Source organism: Salminus brasiliensis, chromosome 9, assembly GCF_030463535.1.
Source record: "Salminus brasiliensis chromosome 9, fSalBra1.hap2, whole genome shotgun sequence".
Taxonomy (NCBI): Eukaryota; Metazoa; Chordata; class Actinopteri; order Characiformes; family Bryconidae; genus Salminus; species Salminus brasiliensis.
This window is the reverse complement of record NC_132886.1, coordinates 623,636-647,878: the sequence shown is the minus strand read 5'-3', so window position 1 is coordinate 647,878 and position 24,243 is coordinate 623,636. Positions and strand designations below refer to the sequence as shown.

Genomic DNA, 24,243 nt, shown 5'->3' with positions numbered 1-24,243 from the left:
AGCACAAACAATCCGAAGACGGTAGTAAATCAGGTCAGAAGATAAAGAGAAAATAAAGAAAAGCGTAGGGCAGTTTAAGAACAGCTTGTCTGGTGCTGGAATTACTACCTGGTCGAAATGTGCAAATGGGCAAGCTCCTGTCTTAGCAGAAGACAGCTTTATTGATAAACGTAGATCAGGAGCAAATGGGCCTGTTGCATATGGCTCACTTTTTAAAGATAGCCCTCCTGCCTGAACATCCGCTGGACGTCCGCTTTTGCTCGTAGCTGGTGTCTGATAGTCAAGGTAGGTACAGAGCTGGTCATCCAGGGGAAAACACATCCTGTGGTATGGTAAGCAGCTGTTGACCAGCATAGTGTTTGTTAGATTTGATTTTGGGCATACTGGTCATACTGGTCACCCAACATGGCCCTGCTTGTCATGCTGGTTCTGGTGGTCATGGCGGTGGACTAGCGTGGTAAAACTTGGTCAATGGTTGTTCACTTTGGCCAGGTTGATCATGCTTGTAGACCTTCTAATCCAGCAAACCCTAACAAAACAAAACATACCCTATACTGGTCAGCCAGCTTGACCAATAATAACTTGTGCTCCCTGCTTTTTAGGCAATATCTATTAATCAGATATTAGATGCCATTGATTACCTTGAGTAGTACACTGAGTATACACTGACACGTTAACTATGTGTGCAGTTGTGTGGACAATGTCTAAGAGATGTAAGAAAAGCCATTCAAGGTGAGGATGTTAGTTGGGTTGTCTATTATTTTCCTTGCGAAACATTTAAAGGTAAAGGTGCACGTATTTGTCACTGCACAGCGAAATGTGTCCTCTGAATTTAACCCATCTGTGGTAGTGAACACACACACACACACACACACACACACAAGTGAACTAGGGGCAGTGAGTACACACACACCCAGAGCAGTGGGCAGCCAACTCCAGCACCCAGGTAGCAGAGAGTAAAGAGGGTAAAGGGCCTTGCTCAACAGTGGCAGCTTGCCGAGCCTGGGTATCGAACCCACAACCCTGTTATCGACAGCCCGGCACTCTAACCGCTGAGCCACCACTGCCCCATTTGTAGCTAGAGGCAAGTTAAATTGTGAAGCGTTTGGCAAGATATTTCCATTACATAAGGATTCAAACTTTGCTTAAACTGTAGGACAGCATTATTTCTGAGAAAGTTGACAGACAGACATCCCATGATTAGGGGAGGGCTCTTGTGAAAATGAACCTTGTGTAATGTCTTTTGTTTTTCCTCACCTGGTGTTAAGTCAGATGTTACACAATACTGTGATTTGTATCAAAATTGTTCTTGCACCCAACCAAAAAATGTATGTAGCCATTTTGTCTCTCATTCCTGTAACTGGCAAACCAGTTGAGAGCAGTCTACTTCAGGCTTCTTCCTAAAACCTGAAACTAGCCATTTCTGATCATTATTTGTGCTACTGCTTGTTTCCATAAAGCAGTCCCCTGCTTAGCTCTGCTTCTGCATGTCAGTCTGCTGTGTTCAAGGTAAGCCAAGGGGTGTCCACAGGAGTGGGAATTTCCTATCCTCTGCCTCTTTAAGATGGCCTTTGTGCCAGTTTCTCTGTGGAATGTACCAGTTTCTGTGGTTTGGTCATGTCATCACTATAAAAGTAAGGGAAGAAGCTATAATTAATTTTGCTGCTTGAATAAAGGTTTGTGAGGGAAGTGTCATGCCCATGGCACATCCTGAAGTGTCCAGTAGATTTGTACCTTAGATAATGTTGACATGATGTTGTCCAAACATAGTATCAGGAAATCCTGTACCAATATTAAAAAGGACCAGATAGGTTAAAAAATTATATCTTTGCAATTTACTATTTGTTTCCCCTTTTTGTCTTTCAGGAAGGAACTTGGTTCTTGTTAACGTCCCCAAACACTTCAGAAACACCAACAAGTGGAATTTCTCTCTACAGTTGGACGTTAAATATAAAAGGGATATGGAGTCTATGAACTCCAGCAGTCAGGAAACTTCTTCTGCTTATCACATGAATGTGTCTATTAGACGTAAGCAAAAAACTACAGGCAAAGGGACCCCTAACCAGTGTTCAGAGTGTGGAAAGAGTTTTTCTCGACAGAGAGCTCTCAAAATACACCAACGCATTCACACAGGAGAAAAACCCTATCACTGTTCAGACTGTGGGAGGAGCTTCACTGTACAGAGTGCTCTCAAAGTACACCAACGCATTCACACAGGAGAGAAACCGTATCACTGCTTAGAGTGTGGGAGGAGTTTCAGAGAGAGTGGTGCTCTGAAAAAACATGATTGCATTTATATAGGAGAGAAGCCGTATCACTGTTCAGACTGTGGGAAGGGTTTTACTGTACAGGGTAATCTCCTAGCACACCAGCGCATTCACACAGGAGAAAAACCATTTTATTGCTCAGATTGTGGGAAGAGTTTCACTCAACATAATAATTTTCAAACACACCAGCGGATACATACTGGAGAGAAACCGTATCACTGCTCAGACTGTGGAAAGAGTTTTACACAACAGGGCCATTTCCGAATACACCAGCGTATTCACACAGGAGAGAAACCATATCACTGCTCAGAGTGCGGGAGGAGTTTTACTGTGCAGTGTAGTCTTGTAAAACACCAGCGCATCCACACAGGAGAGAAACCGTATCACTGTTCAGATTGTGGGAAGAGTTTTACTCAGCGGGGTAATCTCAGAAAACACCAGAGCATTCACACAGGAGAGAAACCATATCACTGCTCAGACTGTGGGAAAAGCTTTACATTCCAGACTGCTTTTCGGCGACATCAGCGCATTCACACAGGAGAGAAACCATATCACTGCTCAGACTGTGAGAAGAGCTTCACATTCCAGACTGCTTTCCGGCGCCATCAACGCATTCACACAGGAGAGAAATCATGTTAGTGCTCAGAATGTGGAAAGCTTTAGTCAGCAGGACCATTCAGACCTTCAGGAACAGTTCATTGACTGACATTCTAATCTGGGTGTTAAGACAAAAGCAAACATTATTTTGATGATGTTTTGTGTTATTTTGTTGATCAGTTTTTAATTCACTGATTGTAGCATTTCACAATAATACTTTCTGGCATTAATTGGGCATTAAGGCCCTGAAACAGCGTTGTGTAGGGACAACAACCCAAGCTCCCAATTCTCCTTCAATACTTAATCCTGTAATGCGAAAAGGTGAGATGTTGTCGTGTGGGAAAACATCACTTGCAAGTTTTTTCCATTATCTTAGATTGAAAATGTCACATTTGTAACACCTTGTGACATGTTTGTGTGGTATTATATTTGCCATTCTTTTTAAAACTAGAGTGTGTCAAACTATTGTGTTTGATATTGAATTAAGTCATGCTTAAAACATTACAATGTTTTTTTTTTTTTAAGTTAATAAGATAATGTGCTACATACATATATGAAATGTATAGCCAAAAAGGCTGGTAAATGTGTTAAGCTTGGAATGGTTCTATAATATATATATATATCTCTATCTATATATATATCTCTCTTTATCTTTTGTATATCTATTTATAGTTACCCCATATTACTTTTGTATTTTACCTGTTCTTAGTAACTTTTTGTCACAGATGTTCTGCTGTTAGTGTTCTAGTGCTCTGCAGATTTAGTTTTCAGGATGTTGTACTTCTTTACTCTTTAATGTGTTCTTGGTTCTTAATTAATTAAATACATGTAACTTATTCTAAGGCTGTTTTGTCTTGTTATTATAACTATTAATTATTATATTATTAATAGTACTTGAGAGAATTTCTTGAACTCAAATAAAAACATATGCGTAACCAGTCAACTTGCATAAACCATCTAAAAAAGGATAAAGGTAAATACTAATACCAGCTATCAGCAAATCCTGGTTTTGAGCTGAATTTTTCAGCAAACTCATGAAGGAGTTAAATAGTTGTATCGAGTGTCCTGGGAGCAAGGCAAGCATTAAGATGTGCTGGTCAGAAGGCCTCCTGTCTCATGGGTGGAGACCCCTGCTGTAGACTGATGGAGTGATATAGTATTTAAGGTAAAATGGAATTCAAATAAGAAACTAATAGTCAGCTTTGTGTGATGAGTAAATACAGAAATACTGGTGGAATAAGAAGCAAAACTATTAGTGAATATTTTTAGGAAGAGATTTTGTCAAAACAAGAAGAACATGGTGTTTCTGAGAAGAGAGGCGTGTAAGTGTCCCGATGAGCGGAACTGGTATTAAACTCTGGTGTTAGATCTTCTGATGCTAAACCGCCGTGGATCCTCTGATGCTGGTTGCAACAGTAACGTAAACGACTTCTCAGCTGGCTAACAAACGGTTCTTACAGCTTCGTGGCCAGTTGTAGCTCAGGAGGAGGATGTTTTAATGGTGGTAATAATAAAAATAACATGTCCAGTGTGCGTGCACATGCAGTCCAGGTGGCGGCGCTAGTTCTGAAACTGATATTCTCCAAAGACAGAATAGCGGAGCAGAAGAAGATGACCGTCCGCAGGGTGATTATAGAGGAGCAGGAGCTGCTCTGCTGAAGGTGAAACGCTTTTCTATACTTTTACACACTACAAACTATAAACTGGAGAAGTTAGGAAATGAGCTCACCACACACCAAACAACCGCTTACGCGAATTCTTCTGCTCAAGGAATTTAGGAACGGGCTGTCTGGTGCTGTACTAACTGATTGACCAGGTAAATGATCAAAGAGAACTGCAAAGCTGCATTCTGAGTAAAGGAGTTTGTTCTACTCAAGGCTAGTTGTGTTGGTAAACCAAGATCTGAACATGGTGTGAAGGCTTGTTTTATAAGACTCACTCTTTAATCATGTTCATTTAAAAAGTATTCTTCTGGAGTTCTTGTTTCTAAAAAAAAAATTCATTTGCAAGAAGCATGACCATATAATCACTCAGTGGTAAGCCAGTAGTTTTTGTTAAAGCAGTAACGTGTCCCTCTTTAAATTCACCAGTTGGTGATGGCCTTTGTTAAAAATGGTGTAAAGTTCTTTCTTCTGTCCTGTCTCATTAATGGTTTTGTGTCTCTGACCTCTATCAATGAACTGAACACCTGATACTGGAGCTTTCCAGGTGTGATGCCTCGGGATGTATTGCCTTTTATTGATGAGTCAGCTCTGAATTGTGAGACTTTTGTTAAAAGGCTTGGTGAAGGTACATATATTTTCTATGCATGTATAATAATGTTTATTATTAATTTAATATTAATAGAGTTTATTTGTCTGATACATAGTTAATCACAGTACATTTAGAAGTGTACTCTTAAATGAAACATTAAGATTGTAAATGAAATGAGCTTTTTTGGAACCATTTTGTAGAGTAGTTGTATTCCTTTTCTTTCTAACTTGTGATGCCCATGTTACTTATTTTTCTCCACAGTTATGTTATGTATGTCAACATGACAAAATGTTTGCAAATGCTTTATCTAGACAACTAGTCTTTAGTCTAGTTGTTTTGGTTCAGAATGGATTGTGTGGTTTGCTGAAAATCTATTGACTTACTAAGGCAAATACAGAGTTCTGGAGAATTGTCCTGTCTATTCTAAATTAATGTAGTGACCAAGTTCTATGTGTCACATATTGCCCCCTTTTGGAGGTTTTGGCCAACATTGCTCACGGCAAAGATTAAGTTAAGGGATTCTGAAAGCAGCTCAATGTCGCCAGCAGAGCATTACCACTTGGTGAAGTGTCATGCCCAATGACACATCTACTAGAGATTTGAACCTGAGATTTGTTTTTGTAACTAACTATTTGTTTTTTCTTTTTGTCTTTCAGGAATGAACAACTTTGTTTCAGTACCCACTGCCCGAAAGAGTTCTTATTTACTTCCCTAAACAAATCAAGAAACGCCACCAAGTGGAATTTATCCCCTGTAGAGATATGGAGTCTATAAGCTCCAGTACTCAGGAAACCTCTTCAGCTTGCCACCTGACTGCATCTATCGAACATAGTCAACAAATTACAAGCAAAGGGAGCTCTATCAAGTGTTCAGAGTGTGGAAAGAGTTTCACTCGACAGAGATCTCTCAAAGTACACCAACGCATTCACACAGGAGAGAAACCCTATCACTGTTCAGACTGTGGGAGGAGCTTCACTGTACAGAGTGCTCTCAAAGTACACCAACGCATTCACACAGGAGAAAAACCGTATCACTGTTCAGAGTGTGGGAGGAGTTTCAGAGAGAGTGGTGGCCTAAAAAAACATGATTGCATTTATATAGGAGAGAAGCCGTATCACTGTTCAGTCTGTGGGAAGGGTTTTACTGTACAGGGTAATCTCCTAGCACACCAGCGCATTCACACAGGAGAAAAACCGTATTTTTGTTCAGAGTGTGGGAAGAGTTTTACCCAACATAATAATTTCCAAGCACACCAGCGCATTCATACTGGAGAGAAACCGTATCACTGTTCTCAGTGTGGGAAGAGTTTTAATGAACAGGGTTATTTCCGAGCACACCAGCGCATTCACACTGGAGAGAAACCTTATCACTGCTCAGACTGTGGGAAGAGTTTTACTCAACAGGGTAATCTCCTAAAACACCAGCGCATTCACACTGGAGAGAAACCATATAACTGCTCAGACTGTGGAAAGAGTTTTACTCAACAGGGTAATCTTCAAATACACCAGCGCATTCATACAGGAGAGAAACCATATCACTGCTTAGAGTGTGGCACTAGTTTCACCTTCCAGACTGCTCTTCGGCGACACCAGCGCATTCACACTGCAGAGAAATCTTACCACTGCTCAGAATGTGGGAAGAGTTTTACTCAGCAGGACCATTCATGTGTAATTTAAAAATGCATTAAGAGAAACATGCTCATTTGAGTGCTAAAGCGGGGGGAGCTGGGCCCACAAATTAGATGGTAAGATTCCTATGGTTTTGGGGTTTTTTTTCGGTTTGGTTTGGTTGACTGATTGTAGAGCTACTAGAATTTCACCAGAATAAACTTTCTGCTGATTTTTTAGAAATTGGGTTTTAAGACTCTGAAACAGTGTTATGTATTCCCGAGAACATAGAAGGACCCAGGCTTTCACATTTAAATGAGATTCTTGACCTTTACTGGAGACCTGTAAGAGTGTTGAGATTGGAATGCCACTTCAAACATCTCTTTTCAGCAAGGAGAACCAATAATACTCGTTCAACAGAGAAATGGACTTTCCTAATATCCAAACTCTGAATGAAATGAAATGGCTTGAGGATTTCTCTTGGTGGTGAGAATTTGAGGCCTTGTCATCTCTGTTAAAAAGACCAATAGGGGGTGTTATACACTTGCCTAGAAGTGCAAAAAGACTGTAAGAAGTTCCTAAAGGCAAAATGCAATGGGCAGATATCAGAATGGTGGATTTCTGTGTTCGCTGCCCTTTTTTTCTCTCAGTCTGTGTCCATGAGAGTGAAGTGAGTTTATAATTCCTAACAATCGATTAGCTCTTGTTTACTGTTGATACAGTCAGCCTTTCTCAGAGCTGCTGATACGTGCCTAATTGCCTCAACTAAAAGTACTGCTTGTTTGTGTTGTTAGGCACTTTTGCTGAGTGAGCTAAATGAGGTATATTCTGCTTATTCTTAATTATTTCTAGTTTCCATGGCCTCTATATCATCTGTACAGTCTGTGCATTATTTTGGGATGGTTTTAACATTCACAGATACTCTCTTATCCATTTTGTGTTATAGGCACCCCAACACACAATCACCCATTCAAGATCAAAGGGGTTTCTCAGAGCCTAGTAATCTAGTGCATGGCTTTGCTGTATTGAAGAGGATTCTCAGTAAAGCTTGTGGCTTAAAATCCTGCATCCTTGTGTTTTTACTGACACCCCTCAGTGTGTGCCAGCCCTCCTATGCACCCCTAAAATTTACCATTCTACACTACTCATCAGCTTTAGAATTGAATTGCTGGCCTCTCTTTCTACTCTTGCTTCAGCTAGGCCCTTGTCCCATCAGAAGACACAAACTTGATGAAAATTCACTGGCCTCTTAGTCGATTCCCAAAACAACCAAAAAAACTCTGGTCAAGCCTCTTCTCAACCAAAGGTCAAGTAAATATGTTGAATGTAAATGCTCCTGCTTTACAGTGTGGCATGATGTGTATTCTGCTGTAAATGTTCAGAGTATCCATAAGACATAAATTTCTATAAACTTAATTTTTCAATATCTTTTGTGTCTACTATTACCCTGAGTCAGCTTTGCTATATATCCTTCTGGCATTACTCCTGGATTTTACCTACCTTTGTTATTAAACTCGTTCAACCCGTGTGTACATTTTGTAACAGATGTTTTCATTTAGAAAATATTTTGATTTATATTGTTATTTAGTGTCTCTTTGGTGTTCGCCATCAAGTACAGCTTTTTCACAACGCAGGACTTTACCCTGGGCATGGCACCAATCCTTTGCTATTTTAGGTCAAATCTGTTTTCATGTGGCTTTTTGCTGTCCAGACTATTACAGTATTAACCTGAATACAATATAGCATAATTAGTGCACAAAGACTAATAATTATCCCTTGAGTACCCAATCAGAGAATAAAATGTATTTCGGTAGGTCAGCCGTATATTCCCTGGACCAGCACATGCAATTAGAAGAAATTATTGAATCCTTTGTTGAAGTAAGATTGAAAATAGTCTTCTGATCCTTAGTATGATTTAACCTGATGTGATAATTTACCTTAGTTGAGTAGTAAATGCTAATGTAACCGCTGTCTTGTCCGTATTATGGCAGGTTGAGGTGGGGTTTGTCCGAAAGTGGGTGGATTTAAAAATAACAGTTCCACTGTGAGTATCCTTCCAGGTGGGGGCACTAGTCCTGTAACTGTGGTTCTCTAAAGACAATAAAGCAGAGAAGCAGAAGATCCCAGTCCGCAGCGTGACTGTAGAGGAGCAGGAGCTGCTCAGCTGAAGGTAAAGAGCTCTTCCACACTTCCACACCCTGATTACACTGTGTTTAGTGAAACAGTTACGCTCATGGACACTATTGAAGTTCAACCAAATGGAAATACAGGTCGCTTTAAAGTATGTTATGAACATGCCAGCGTTAGAGTGGTTGTAAATTGTTGTAAATCTGAGCACTTGTGGGGAGAAACTATACTCCAGTATTTACATTGCCATTCAAATAACATACCTGTGCCATGTGTGAAAAGAGAATTTGGGTCATTTTAAATCACAAACCATTAAAGTGAAATATACATTTTTAGGTATGTGAAGTTGTTCTTTGATGTACAAATAGTAGGTTTGTCAAAAAATACCCAGATATTGTTTAATGTTTAAAAAAAAAAAAATTGCTTGACTTTTATTGGCTGGTTTTACGACACAGCTCACAGAACCCCACAAATAATAGCATAGTTTTAACACTAACCAACCTTACATACTGCGGACACTGGCACAGAAAAATCAGGTCACACGCCCTGGTTTTCTTAGCAAACCGTATTCCAATATCTGGTAGAGTCTGGAGGTGATGTTTTGCTCTCCAGTATCAACAACACTATTTTCTTCTAAAGTCACTGTCAACATATTGGCAGCTTTCACTAGGGCTTAGTGAAACTTTATAATGAGCTGGGTGTATGTACATTTTGGGGGTGCAAACAAATAAATCAAGACTGTTTCCTAACAGTTTCAGTTTGTTGGTTGGGGTTTAAGGATGTAATAATTGAGTATTTTGGTGTTAGAGTTGTGGGGCCCAGTGTAATTTCTTTTCATTGGGCCCAAAATCCCTGGCAGTGTCACTGGTTCCAAGAAACATTCCTGACTTGTGTAAATCTATGATCATCCGTCTCCCATCTGCCCTGAGTCGGTCATACTCTTTAATTAGATGCAGGAAAAACTACCAGCTCTAATCAATCATGATCACTAACAGACTGTTAAGAGGACTTGGCTTTGGCAAGTCAGTACATTTGAGAACTTTCAGCACCACAGAACTGATAATAAGAGTGGGTATAGGTATAATTTTGACAGTGTTAATTTCAGAAAAATAAAATTATATTAAAAATCTATGCTGTAGCTCAATATTGCCATGACCTTCATGTCCATGATAAGTTTGCAACTGTGTGTGGTGATATTGCCCAGACAGTTACATTCTTTTCTTTCTTTGTCTTCATATTGTGTAGCAAAACAGCCAATACTGCTGTTCCCACATTTGTCCAGTTCACTACTAACACTTGTTCTTAAAACACTTGCTGTTTGTAGCACTTGACTATTTTTTCTCCTCTTTTCAGAAAGAAATGATCTCTTTCAGAACCATCCCTTGCCTTTGGTGTCAATTTTGCTCCAGCTTTAATTTACTTTTGCAAACAAATCAAGAAACCCCACTAAAAGGAATATGGGTCACTGTTAAAATAAGAAAAATGTAATATAAGAATATGGAGTCCCAAAACTCCAGTACTCATAAAACATCCTCTACTAGTCTCCACACCAACACAACTAGCAGAGAATCACAAAAAAATGCAGGCAAAGAAAAAACTCACTATTGCTCAGACTGCGGGAAGACTTTTACTCAAAAGAGTACTCTCAAAACACACCAGCGCATTCACACTGGAGAGAAACCGTTTCTCTGCTCAGACTGTGGAAAGAGTTTTACTCAACGGACTTATCTCCAAAGACACCAGATCATTCACACTGGAGAAAAACCTTATCACTGCTCAGAGTGTGGACAGAGATTTAATAGACAGAGTACTCTCCAAACACACCAGCGCATTCACACTGGAGAGAAACCGTATAACTGCTCAGAGTGTGGAAGGAGTTTTACTGTGCAGAGTAATCTGCTAACACACCAGAGGATTCACACTGGAGAGAAACCGTATAACTGCTCAGAGTGTGGAAGGAGTTTTACTGTGCAGAGTAATCTGCTAACACACCAGAGGATTCACAAAGGAGAGAAACCGTATAACTGCTCAGAGTGTGGGAAGAGTTTTAATCAACACAGTCATCTCCAAACACACCAGCACATTCACACTGGAAACAAACCGTATCACTGCTCAGAATGTGGGAAAAGTTTTACTCAACACAGTAGTCTCCAGATACACCAGCGCATTCACACAGGAGAGAAACCGTATCACTGCTCACAGTGTGGGAGGAGCTTCAGACATTCAAATTTTAAGACGCACAAATGCATTAAGGAGGAGGAAGAAACCTGAGTCTTAAAACAAACCATTTTTTGCTGCAGAACTTTACTTTTCCTTGTTTTGTTTTTTTAATGTAACTACTAATATAACTAAAATCAACTTTTGTTGTAATTTTGTTTGTTAACTAATGATTCTTTGCTGTGTCTCCTTGATTCATAACTGCTCAGAATCAGAATGACTGTTCATTATGTGTATTATTTTATCTGCTCTGGCATGAAAGGAGAGTTAGAGTGTTACAACTGTCTGTAATTCTGACTTGGATAACAAAACACATTGCATCAATGATCAATCCAGAAATTCCAAAAGACTCACTTACTTTTTTTGTATGTTTGTTCTAAACAGTGTAAAACTTTTATGTATTTAACTTTTAATGTATTTTATGTATTATTTATTTTATGTATTGAATCAGTTTTTTTTTATTTGACATTTTACAGTGTTCTTGCATGTCTATTATTTGTAATAAATGGAAGCAATTTTAAGCAGTGTTGCTTGCTTTTCAAAAGTCTACATTTGATTTGTGATCTTTGCTGTGTCCTCCTGGGGGCTCCAAACTGGCTGGCCCAAATCCACTAGAGAAGGTCCAGAGGATCCAGGAGAAGTGGGATGAGTGGCTGGCTCTTCCCTTTATTCCTACTGCTTTTTTTTTTTTTTAGACGAGTAGTAAGATGCACCTTATGTAAATAAATGACTACTTAAACAGCATTAATGACGTGACTGCAGGACGTTCAGCCAGATGTTTTCTAGACCAACACAACGGATTCTGGTTGCTATGGTAACGAGAACGACTTCGCAGCTATCTAATCAGCTTGCTGTTCGTACAGACGAGCAGCAGAAGAGGCGGGGTTTATTGTAATAAGGTGTGGCTAAAAACGTTAGGTCTAATGTGAGTCCGCCTGCAGGCCAGTTTTGTAAGTGTTTCTCCAAAATAAAGCGCAGTAGAAGAAGATCCCAGTCCGCAGTGTTATTATGGAGAACCCGGAGCTGCTCCGCTTCAGGTAAAGAGCTCTTCAACACGCTTATACCCAATTTACAAGTTACTCTTCCAGGAATACATTTTCAGACGATTTAAGGAATAAATCTTCTGTAAGTAAAGACATGCATCAGAATAAGTAAAGTTGTAAATCTGAGAACTTGTGGATGAAAAATAAACTAAATAAATAAAGTAAAACAGTCCATTATTGTATTCTTAAAAATATACACATACAATTATTTCAAGGCCTAGACAGTCATATTCTCTAATTAATAAACACAAACATAATACTAGTAATTTTCCTATCACATTACACCTAATTAACCATAACTTTATTGAGAGATTTAATTGTGAAATTAAGTAAATATTTGAGATTCAATGAGACTGAATTATCTAAAACATACAGAAATCAGAATTCAAAATTTTTGTTCATTAACTGTTTAAAAAGGAACCATTGTGGTTGGAGCTTCACATAGACTTCCTTGAATCCTCCTTTTCCTTGAATTCCTTGTACTGTTCTTTTTCTGGGTGATACCGCATACAGCATACATCTTTAATAGAAAAAAGAGTGTGTGTGTGTGTGTGGGGGGGGGGTGTCTGAAGTTAGCAAGTTACACCTTTACCATATGCTTTTGCAAACATCTAACAGATTTATTGCTGGATATTCTACCACTCTTGACACTTACATTTGTTAGTTTCCAGACACATATCCATCTAACCACTAAATACTTGTGTTTGAGACAAAGGGTTCATTGTCCTCTTTGGACACTCACTTGTGTCCAAGGTTTGGCCATATAACTGGTTTTAGGCAAATGTTGTCCTCTTTATTATTCCATACACTTGACCAAAACAGCCCCAGAGCGTGTTGCTATCAATACCATACTTAACAGTTGAAACACTGTTCTTGGTGTGTAATGAACATTTTTCTTGGTCCATGTGGTTCAGATACAAATGTTAGTCAAGCCTAAAAGTCAAGTCAAGTCAAGTCAAATTTATTTGTATAGCGCTTTTTACAACTGTTGTCGTCACAAAGCAGCTTTACATAATTAGTACTTAATAAATGTGTTGAGCAACAACTGCTTTCTGGACTGCAGTTTTAACTTGCTTGATGTAAAACTTGCTTGACTGTACACAGTGACACTGGTGTTCCAGCAGCTAACAGTACATGGCAGGGTGTGCATTGGTGGTATTTGGGTTATTCTTGAACTAACTTTTTGGGTCTTCTTCCAGACCTTGGCAAAGTTCCCAATGCCTGAGAGACATTCCTGACTTTTGTTTATCATTGACCATCCTTCTCAGGTTTGCACTTAGCCTCTAGGGCTTTCCCCTAGTACTCTGTGTTGGTCAGTCAGTCGAATAAACAGTCCAATATATACTGTCAGACAAACTTCTTTATGTGGCTCGGTGAAGCTGACGGCTGTAATCATGATCTGATGATGAGCCCCCCTGCCAATTTAAATATTTTACACAGTTTGGGATGTGCTAAATACAAAACAGAGCACAGACATGTCTCAATGGTTAGAATTATGCTTGTCTATCATGTTTATTGTAATAAACCACAGTCCCCCCTTTTTCCAAAGCACTGGAACACTTAATGTTTTTGTTATTCAAACAGGAACTATTCAAACTTCAGCTATTAGTGTCTACTTTGTCATGAAAAGGAATACACAACACTTAAAATTAGGAGAGATGGAAAATGAGAATATGGTTTCCCAAACCTTCTGTGCTCAGAAGACATCCTCTGTTACTTACCACATCAGCATATCTGGGCGGCGAAAATAAAACATAAAACATTTCACTGAAAAAAATATAGACATGTCTTATAAATGAGGCAAACTTTGACTGCTATATATGGAGTAATGTTATCAACTACAGAACGCCAGGTCAGGCTTTCAAAGTGCATGTTGTAGAAAACTCAAGACGGCTACAGACGACCTTGTTACACCATTGACTGTATGTTGAGCAGCTGTCACCACTGTGTAGTAGCTGGTTTTGGCTCAGAGGTGTACACTGAGCTACAGAAATTGCAAGGGTAACATAAACAACATTCTGAGCTGACCAATAAGCAGAGTCCTCTTATAGTCTTAGCCAATCATAGGGAGGGAGGCAGATTATTTTTAGTATTTAAGATGGAGTAGATGCTCACAGAGCTTTTGTATACACAACAGCCAGGTGGGGTACCTACAAATGAAACCAATCATAATCAAAGTCCTTTTTGCTTTCTTGTGTTTCATCTTAAAATAGTGCCACATTCGTTAATCTCAATGAAGAAATGTTTGGATAGTTAGGATAATATTTATCACTTTGTTTTCTTTAATTACTAATTGTAAACCTCACTAAAACATGTTTAACAGGGTATATGTTGTGTAAATAAAGTATTTAATGTAATTATTCATATAGTACTTACTACAGATTGTCCATGCTTTTATACAATTCATGTTTCCAAATACAAAAGACCAGTATGATTGTTTTAAAATTCATTAGTTTGATGACTATTCTACTATATAAGGATATCAGTTTTCCCAATACAAAGCTTATTCCTTATAAATTTGTCTACATGTTTTTTTACTTATGTGTCCAACACAAATTGTAAATATGGCTGTCTTTGACTACATGGCTTTTTTATTTATGTTTTTTTTTGTAGTCTTTAGTTTTGACTATGGATACGTCTGGTTCTTATGGAACATGTCCAACGCCATGGTGTGTCTAAAATATGGACAGAATGTACCTGTTACAAAGTTTTTTCATTTGGCCAAAGAGACCTTTGTAAGGCAGTGGATTGATTTCCACAGATGAGATCATCCAGTGTATAAACTGGACATTAGTAAGCCTGGCTGCTACAGGATGTAGGAAAGGTAAGAGGCATGGAGAGACTATGGTAGCATAGGATGCTAGGATGACCAAATAATGTGGTGCTGAAAGAAATGTTATGGTCAGAAGGATGTTTTTTTCCTGTTAAATTAGAGTTGATGGATCCCAGGTAATCATTTAACAGGAGCATAACCTGCAGTATAAGGCAGTTAATGTAACATGGTGCACAGACCAATATGTATCTCTTAAGTACACAATCAGGGAATAAAAGGTCTTTTGGTAAGTCAACAGTATACTCCCTTATTGCCTAATATGACAATATGTAATAATTTGCCTTAGTTAGGTAATGAATACTTATTTAACCGTTGTCTTGCACATATTATGGCAGGTTGAGGTGGGGTTTGTCCGAAAGTGGGTAGGTTTAAAAATAATTCCACTGTGAGTATCCTTCCAGGTGGGGGCACTAGTTCTATAAGTTTGGTTTTGTAAAGACAATAAAGCAGAGAAGAAGAAGATCCCAGTCCGCAGTGTTATTATAGAGAAGCAGGAGCTGCTCTGCAGAAGGTAAAGAGCTCTTCTACACTTCTACACCCTGATTACACTGTGTTTACACCTCACTCTTACAGAAATAGTGGAACAGTTGGACACTCTTAATGTTCAGCCAAATGGGAATACAAAATCACTTTAAAAGTATTTTATGACCATGCCAGTGTTACAGTTGTTGTAAATTGTTGTAAATCTGAGCACTTATGGGGGAAAACTATACTGCACTGTATTTGCATTTCCATACAAATAACATACCTGTGCCAGGTGTAAAAAAAAAGGGTCACTTTAAAGCACAAAACTTTAAAATGCAATGGGATACCTTTTTTGGGTATGTGAAGATGTTCTTTAGTGCATTAGTAGTAGGTTTTTTTTTTTTCTTTTAAGGGAGAGCTTGTAAAAAAACAAAAAAATGCACAAGTTTTATTGGCTGGTTTACAACACTGGAAACAGCTCACAGAAACCCACATATTATAGCATAATTTCACTAAAACACTGTAATTATTCCTAAACTTTATGTACTGTAGACACTGCCACAGAAAAAAATATGGTCATGCGACCTGGTTTCTTTAGCAACCTGTGTCTGGAGGTGAAGTCTGTCAACATGGCAGCTTTCACTAGGGCTTACTTTAGTGTGCTGGCTGTATGTAAATTATGGAGGTGTAAACAAATAAGCCAAGACTTGAGTAAATCTATGATCATGGTCAAACTCTTGATTAGACCGGAAAAACGACCAGCTCTAATTAATCATGATCACTAACAGGAAGTTAAGAGTACTTGGCCTTGGCAAGGTGTATATTTCAGAACTTTCCGCACAACTGAATTGATAATAAAAGTGGGTATATGTATAATTTTGACCCTGTGTTAATTTAGGAAAAAAATAATTCTATTAAAAATGTATGCTGTAGCCCAATATTGCCATGACCTTCATGTCCATGATAAGTTTGCAACTGTGTGTGGTGATATTGCCCAAACATAGTTACAGGCAGTGCTGAGCAATGGTGAACCTAAAATTGTATAAAGTTGTTGCTGATTGTTGTCTGTACTTCCCATTAAATGTTTTTTCTTCTGTTTTTCAGAAAGAAATGAGCTCCTCTTTCAGAATCATCTTTAGTGCCAACATTGCTGCAGTTTGAATTCATTTTCATAAATAAATCAAGAAACCCCACTGAAAGGAATACGGGACATATATGAAAATGGAATATAAGAATATGGAGTCCCAAAACTCCAGTACTCAGAAAACATCCTCTACTAGTCTCCACACCAACACAACTTGCAGAGAAACACAAAAAAATGCAGGCAAAGAAAAAACTCACTATTGCTCAGACTGCGGGAAGACTTTTACTCAAAAGAGTACTCTCAAAACACACCAGCGCATTCACACTGGAGAGAAACCGTTTCTCTGCTCAGACTGTGGAAAGAGTTTTACTCAACGGATTTATCTCCAAAGACACCAGATCATTCACACTGGAGAGAAACCTTATCACTGCTCAGAGTGTGGACAGAGATTTAATAGACAGAGTACTCTCCAAACACACCAGCGCATTCACACTGGAGAGAAACCGTATAACTGTTCAGAGTGTGGAAGGAGTTTTACTGTGCAGAGTAATCTGCTAACACACCAGAGGATTCACACTGGAGAGAAACCATATAACTGCTCAGAGTGTGGGAAGAGTTTTACTAGACAGAGTGATGTCCAAGTACACCAACGCATTCACACTGGGGAGAAACCTTATCGCTGTACAGACTGTGGAAAGTGTTTTACACAAAAGAGTAATCTCCAAACACACCAGCACATTCACACTGGGGACAAACCGTATCACTGCTCAGAATGTGGGAAAAGTTTTACTCAACACAGTAGTCTCCAGATACACCAGCGCATTCACACAGGAGAGAAACCGTATCACTGCTCACAGTGTGGGAGGAGCTTCAGACATTCAAATTTTAGGACACACAAATGCATTAAGAAGGAGGAAGAAACCTGAGTCTTAAAACAAACCATTTTTGCAGCAGAACTTTACTTTTCCTTGTTTTGTATTTTTAGTTTAACTACTTACATAACTGAAATCCATTTCGGTTGTAGTTTGTATTGTTTGGTAACTAATGATTCTCTGCTATGTCTCTTTGATTCATAACTGCCAAGAATTAGTTATTCTACAGCTGACCAAAGCTGTTTATTATGTGTATGCTCTGGCAAGAAAGGAGAGTTAAAGAGACCGGTTAGTGCTGCTTTGAATGATTGGCTAAAGATCAGTATAATAATCTATTTAGAGAGCTAATTCTGCTTAATTACTGATCTCATTATATGATTGATATGCTCTGCTGTTATTAGACAATAGTAGTAATATAATCAATAGTAGTCCTGTAATCTCATAGTCATTCTTAAGGCATTTTTATTCTACCTATGTTAATTTTATGTATGCTTTTTTCAAGAGGCTTTACAGATCAGCTCAATATGAACATATGTTGAGATATGTAACCATAAAGACTGGCACAGTTTTTAAACCTTATTTAGTTTTCCTTTCATACCTATTTTTCTTTACAGTTGCAAGGAAAAGATAAGTGAAAGGGTTTTTTTGTTTGTTTGTTTGTTTTTTGTTTCCATTTTGTCCCATCTGTCTATAGAATAATTTTCAAGAAGCATTATGAAACATCTAGGTGGTCTCAAGCAAACGTTAGACACAGTGTTTTATTTATGTTTTATGTTTATTTAGTTATTTTTTTTATTTTGGTTGTGTCATTCTACGAACATCATTCTTGCTCAATGTTTTTCTAATAGAAAACACATGAACAGTAGAGTGATCTGGAAATCGTTTACTGTTATACTTGGGTTAGTCCTCACCTTATTCAGGATTACTTGTGCTCTTTGAGTGATCTTTACAAGATACACACTTTTGGGGAGAGAAATAACGGGTGAAATAAAGTGTTTTCATGCATACATCAATGTTGTAGCTACATGCTGTTTGTCTAACCATGGGCAGGTGAACTGTTTATTCAGTGTTTTCAATAAATGACATAAATACTACAACTGTCTGTAATTTTGTCTGGGAAACAAATCATCAGTGATCAATCCAGAATATCCAAAAGGCTTACTTACTTATTTTGTATGTATGTTTAAATCAGTGCAATACTTTTATGTACTTTACCAATGTACTGAATCAGTTTTGTGTTTTTGTATTATTTTACATTTGCAGTGCTCTTTCATGTCTGTTCTTTAAAATACATCTGGAAGAAGCTGTGTTGACTTAGTAGCTTGCTTTTTAATTGCCTGCTTTTGATATCTGATCTTTGCTGTGTTATCCTGGGGGCTACAAACAGGCTGGTCTAAACCCACTACAGGAGGTCCAGAGGATCCAGAAGTTGGATGTGTGGATAGCTGTTCCCTTTATTCCTACTGCATTTTTAAATAGGTAGCTAGATGCCCATTATTTTTGAGTAAATTAATATTTAAACATCATTAACATATAACAATAAAAATTAAATGAATTTGAAAACACTGGTTAATATGTAACCACGTCACTGTGTTGCAAAACGTTCAGACAGATGTTCTGTTGGACAATAACTTTATGTTGTAGAACACCTATAACCATCCTGTTAGAGCCTCCGTTTCTAACCGCTGGAGATCCTCGGATTCTGACTGACGGGGTTTACCGTAATACGGGCGGTTAAAGGTGTCAGGTTTAGTGTGAGTCCGCCTGCAGTCCAAGTGGGGGCGCAAGTTTTGTAAGTGTTTCTCCAAAATAAAGCGCAGTAGAAGAAGATCCCAGTCCGCAGTGTTATTATAGAGAACCCGGAGCTGCTCCGCTTCAGGTAAAGAGCTCTTCAACACGCTTATACCCAATTTACAAGTTACTCTTCCAGGAATACTCTTCCAGGAATAGATTTTCAGTCGAATTGATCTAAATCTTTTAGAAAATCTTTTGTGAGTAATCGTATGCGTCAGCATCAGTGAAGTTGTAAATCTGAGAACTTGTGAATGAAAACTAAACTAAATGAAAACGCTACATTATAATATTCTTAAAAATATACACCTGCAATTCTTTCATGAAACGTTCTAGACAGTCATATTGTTTAATTAATAAACCCTAACATAGTACCTGAAATGTTCCTACATATTACGCTTAATTAACCATAACTTTATTGAGAGTTTGCTAATAATTTGGAATGAAATAAAATTGGAGATTCAATGAGAATGAATTATCTAGAACATACAATCTTTACAAAAACACTTATTTTTGTTCATTAACTGTTTAAGAATGTACAGTTGTGGTTGGATCTTTACATAGACATATGCAATTTTGGGCTTTTAGTAAAATCCTTTTCTGGGGCAGAATAAATGACAACATGCATCTTCAATAGAAAAAAACAGATTTCTATTTTTATTGGTGAAGTTAACCGAGTGTTTTGCTGGATAGTCTACCACTCTTAACAATTACATTTGTGACTTTCCAGACACATATCCATCTAACTACTACATATTTGTGTTTGAGACAAAGGGTTAATTGTCCTCCATGAACACTTGTCCTCATCCAATATTTGACCATCTAACTGATTTTAGTTCATGCTTAAAATATGTGGTCGTCTTTTTTTATTCTATAGACTTTATGCTATGTATAATTTACAAAACAGCCCAAGACCATGTTGCTACCACTATCATGCTTAACAGTTGAGACACTGTTCTTGGTGTGTAATGCTTTGTAATGGTGTGTTATGCTTTAACTTTCCTCCATGAGGATTGTTCTTGGTCCATGTGGTTCAGATATAAACTTTAAACCATGACAAAGTTCCCAATGCCAATGCCCAGTCCTGACTTGTGTAAATCCCTGAACATCCTTCTCAGGTTTGCACAAAACCTCGAAGGCTTTGCTATAGTACTCTGTGTTAGTCAATTGGGTCAGTTTTTGTGTAATAAACCAGTCACCCCCTTTTTCCAATTCACTACTAACACTGGAACACTTAGTGTTTGTCGCCGCTTTGTTGGACTTGACAATAATGTTTAATGTTTATTTTTTATTTTCTTATTAAAACAGGAACTATTAAATCTTCAACTACAACAACACTTAAAAATAGGAAAGATGGAATATGAGAATATGGTTTCCCACACCTCCTGTGCTCAGAAGACATCCTCTGATACTCACCACATCAACATATCTGGCGGGCGAAAACAAAATATTACAGGTGGAGAAAAAGCTCACCACTGCTCAGACTGCGGGAAGACTTTTACTCAAAAGAGTACTCTCAAAACACACCAGCGCATTCACACTGGAGAGAAACCATATCACTGCTCAGACTGTGGAAAGAGTTTTACTCAACGTATTTATCTCCAAAGACACCAGATCATTCACACTGGAGAAAAACCTTATCACTGCTCAGAGTGTGGACGAAGATTTAATAGACAGAGTACTCTCCAAACACACCAGCGCATTCACACTGGAGAGAAACCGTATAACTGTTCAGAGTGTGGAAGGAGTTTTACTGTGCAGAGTAATCTGCTAACACACCAGAGGATTCACAAAGGAGAGAAACCGTATAACTGCTCAGAGTGTGGAAAGAATTTTACTTTACAGAGTCATCTCCGAGCACATCAGCGCATTCACACAGGAGATAAACCATATTGCTGTGCAGTGTGTGGGAAGAGTTTCACTCAAAAGAGTAATCTCCAAACACACCAGCAAACTCACACAGGAGACAAACCATATCACTGCTCAGAATGTGGGAAAAGTTTTACCCAACGGAGTAGTCTCCAGATACACCAGCGCATTCACACAGGAGAGAAACCGTATCACTGCTCACAGTGTGGAAGGAGTTTTATTCAGCACAGCAGTCTCCAAATACACCAGCGCATTCACACTGGAGAAAAACCGTATCAATGCTCAGAGTGTGGAAACAGTTTCAGTAGACTGAGTCATCTCCAAGCACACCAGCGCATTCACACCGGAGACAAACCATATCACTGCTCAGAGTGTGGGAAGAGTTTTACTGTACAAAGCAATCTGCAAACACACCAGCGCATTCACACCGGAGACAAACCGTATCACTGCTCAGAGTGTGGTAGGAGTTTTACCCAACACAGTAGTCTTCAAATACACCAGCGAATTCACACAGGAGAGAAACCGTATCACTGCTCAGACTGTGGGAAGAGCTTCAGACATTCAAATTACAAGACACACAAATGCATTAAGAGGGAAGAAGAAACCTGAGTTATCATCCTGATGATATAATAAGACTCATCATTCGTGGTTCTAATATGAGTTATCCCTTAATTGGTATTTCTTTTTTCTCATTCAGCTACTTGCATAACAGAAATCCATTTTTGTTCAAATCCATTACCAAAGGTGCCAAATCTTTAATTATTTATACTTTGGAGTGTTTATAGATATGATTACTATTTTTCAACATTCAAAAAAACTTTTGTGAACTTATTATTATTATGACTGCAATGTTTTCTTGATTCATAATAGCAAAGAATCAGTTTGTCATCTGTAGAAAAACTTATCTGAAAGTCTTGTCCTGCTCTGTGGAGAGAGGCTGTAGATGCTGTCCATTTTTATTAAAAAAATTCTAACTAGTTGTCCCACATGATTGAGATGTTCTGCTGTCAAAAGGGATAATCAATAGTTCCTATGTAATCTCACAATGTTTAAAGCCTTTGTGTTTAACATCTATTAAATCCATGCATGAATTATTTTTAAAAGGCTTGACAACAGAGTAGTCTCTAATGTGTGTGTGATGTGCTGTTTGGGTTTGACTGTCATTCAGATGCCACAATGTCCAGTTTTGATAGAGATTGTGCTGTCAGGACATTGTAGGTGCACTACAGTCTAAAGTGCATTTTCATCATAAGAGTGCATTGGCATGAAGGTTGGTACACCTTTTTAAACTAAACATCTTTTCTTTTAAATGTGGTTGAATCACTAACTAAGCCATAGTTCTAGACAAATACCATCTAACTTACCTAATAATGCACAAGTGTTCTGTACTACTGTTTATGTCTTTTATTGAACACACTGAATAAATGCCTGTAGTCCAGAGAAGGAAAAAAGTGAGTAAATCTATATCTAATTTAGCAGCAACCATCTCAACATTTTCTGTTACAGCAAATAAAATTTGCACAATGTTGAGGAAATACTTTGGACCATTGCTCCTGTCAGATGTTTCAGTTCATTAGTATTTCTGGAATGCTTTGCAAGCACAGCCTTTTTTAGGTCATACTCTAACATTTCAATAGTTTTAATGTCAGGAATATAACTTGACCATTACAAAACACATGTGCAAAAGTTACACTTTCATCTCTTACCATAAGCACTGTGGAATGTCCAGGTCGTCTTGGGCAAACTTGATGTTTTTTTTTTTTTTTTTTTTTTTTTTTGCAGTTTGTAGAGTCCTTTTAGGTTCTGTCTTACCATGGACTGGTGTGAACCTAGCTTTACCCAGTGTTAATGTTTTCGTGTCCCTTTCCAGCTTCATGCATCTCTAACACACCTTTTTTTTGGTTTTTAAAAGGTGTTTGCATTGAGACATGGGTACACAGAAACTAAGCTTTCTTGAGAAAAACTGTCAGGTACCAGGCTTTGTGTGCCTTTATTTAATGGGCAAAGCACCTGTAAAACCTACACTTTTAATCTCATCTTATTACTTAAAACACCTAGAAGAAGTCCCAGACAGAGATTTAGCCTGCACTGTTGATGGTTACTCAATGTGTACAATAAAATACATGAGCAGTGCAGCTTTTGCAAGTTAATAGTTTAGTTAGATTGTGTGTTTATAATTATGACTTAAATAATGATTAGACCACATTTATTATTAGTTTTAGCAATGCATAAATCTAGGTGATTCTAGATGGATCTTACTTTTTCTTGCAATTGTTTTCGATTAATGTAATGCTTAACATATTTCACCAATGTTTTATGTTTTCTTTCCTTATTTTGAAAAACATTTTATTTTATATATATGTTTTTTATATTTGCATGTCTTAATTGAATATCTATAGTTTAAAATAAAATAGTCAAAATTATTTGTTGGGCGGTGTTGATTCATTTACTGAAAAAAAATAATTCAATATCAATAGCCAGCTTTTGATTTCTGTTCCACACACCAAGAATTCTGACAGTGGACCTGACCGTGATACCTACACTACTTGAAATCACCATTTTCTTTACTTTAGTAGGAAACAAAACTGTAAAGCTTTCTGGGTTATTTTGTGTTGCTGGGTGGTTGTTGTGAAGTTGATTAAATAATGCTAGGTGGTTGCTAGGCAGTTTCTATGGTATTCAAGGATTTTTGTTACTGTGTCTCAGGTTGTTGCTAAGATCCTCTGTTCATAAGGGAAATAATCTGCAAAGAATCTCCTACCACACCAGTGAATTCACATTGGAGAAAAACTATATTGTACTGTACTGCGCAGAGTGTGGCAAGAGCTTTACAAAGACACCAGTGCATTTATACAGGAGAGAAGTGGTATTATTGCTAAGTGTGGAAAGAGCTTCAGACCTTTACACTTAAAGACCCACAAATGCATGAAGTATTATTGAAGTTAAAATATTTTACTTATATATAAGTATTTGTATTCTGCTTGCATTCAGTTCATACATGCATTCCTTTGTGAAATACCAGGTTAACATGAACATTTGTTGAGATACTTGTCAAAGTAAGTGATGTGATGTGCTGTTTGCATGTGAATCTCATCATTACTCACAGATGACAATTTGAAAGGAAACACACTTGTATTTTAGTGTACCATCATCCAAAAGGTCTTCCTAATCTATTGTTTCTCCAAAAGGAGATTGAGGTCCTTTGGAGTGCAGGGAGC

The 24,243-nt window shown here is 37.9% G+C and overlaps 1 protein-coding gene across 1 annotated transcript in view; it reads left to right on the top strand.

Moving 5' to 3' along the window:
• LOC140561838 (uncharacterized) overlaps positions 1–24,243 on the top strand; it is a 58,568-nt gene continuing 34,325 nt past the window's right edge. Inside the window, exons 1-5 of the mRNA XM_072687079.1 lie at positions 1–285; positions 1,867–2,838; positions 5,913–6,665; positions 10,464–11,074; positions 16,784–18,441. Coding sequence (XP_072543180.1) covers positions 1,962–2,838; positions 5,913–6,665; positions 10,464–11,074; positions 16,784–17,419 — 2,877 coding nt within the window. The 5' untranslated portion in view covers positions 1–285; positions 1,867–1,961 and the 3' untranslated portion in view covers positions 17,420–18,441. Of the gene's footprint in view, positions 286–1,866; positions 2,839–5,912; positions 6,666–10,463; positions 11,075–16,783 lie in introns of the transcript that reaches the window.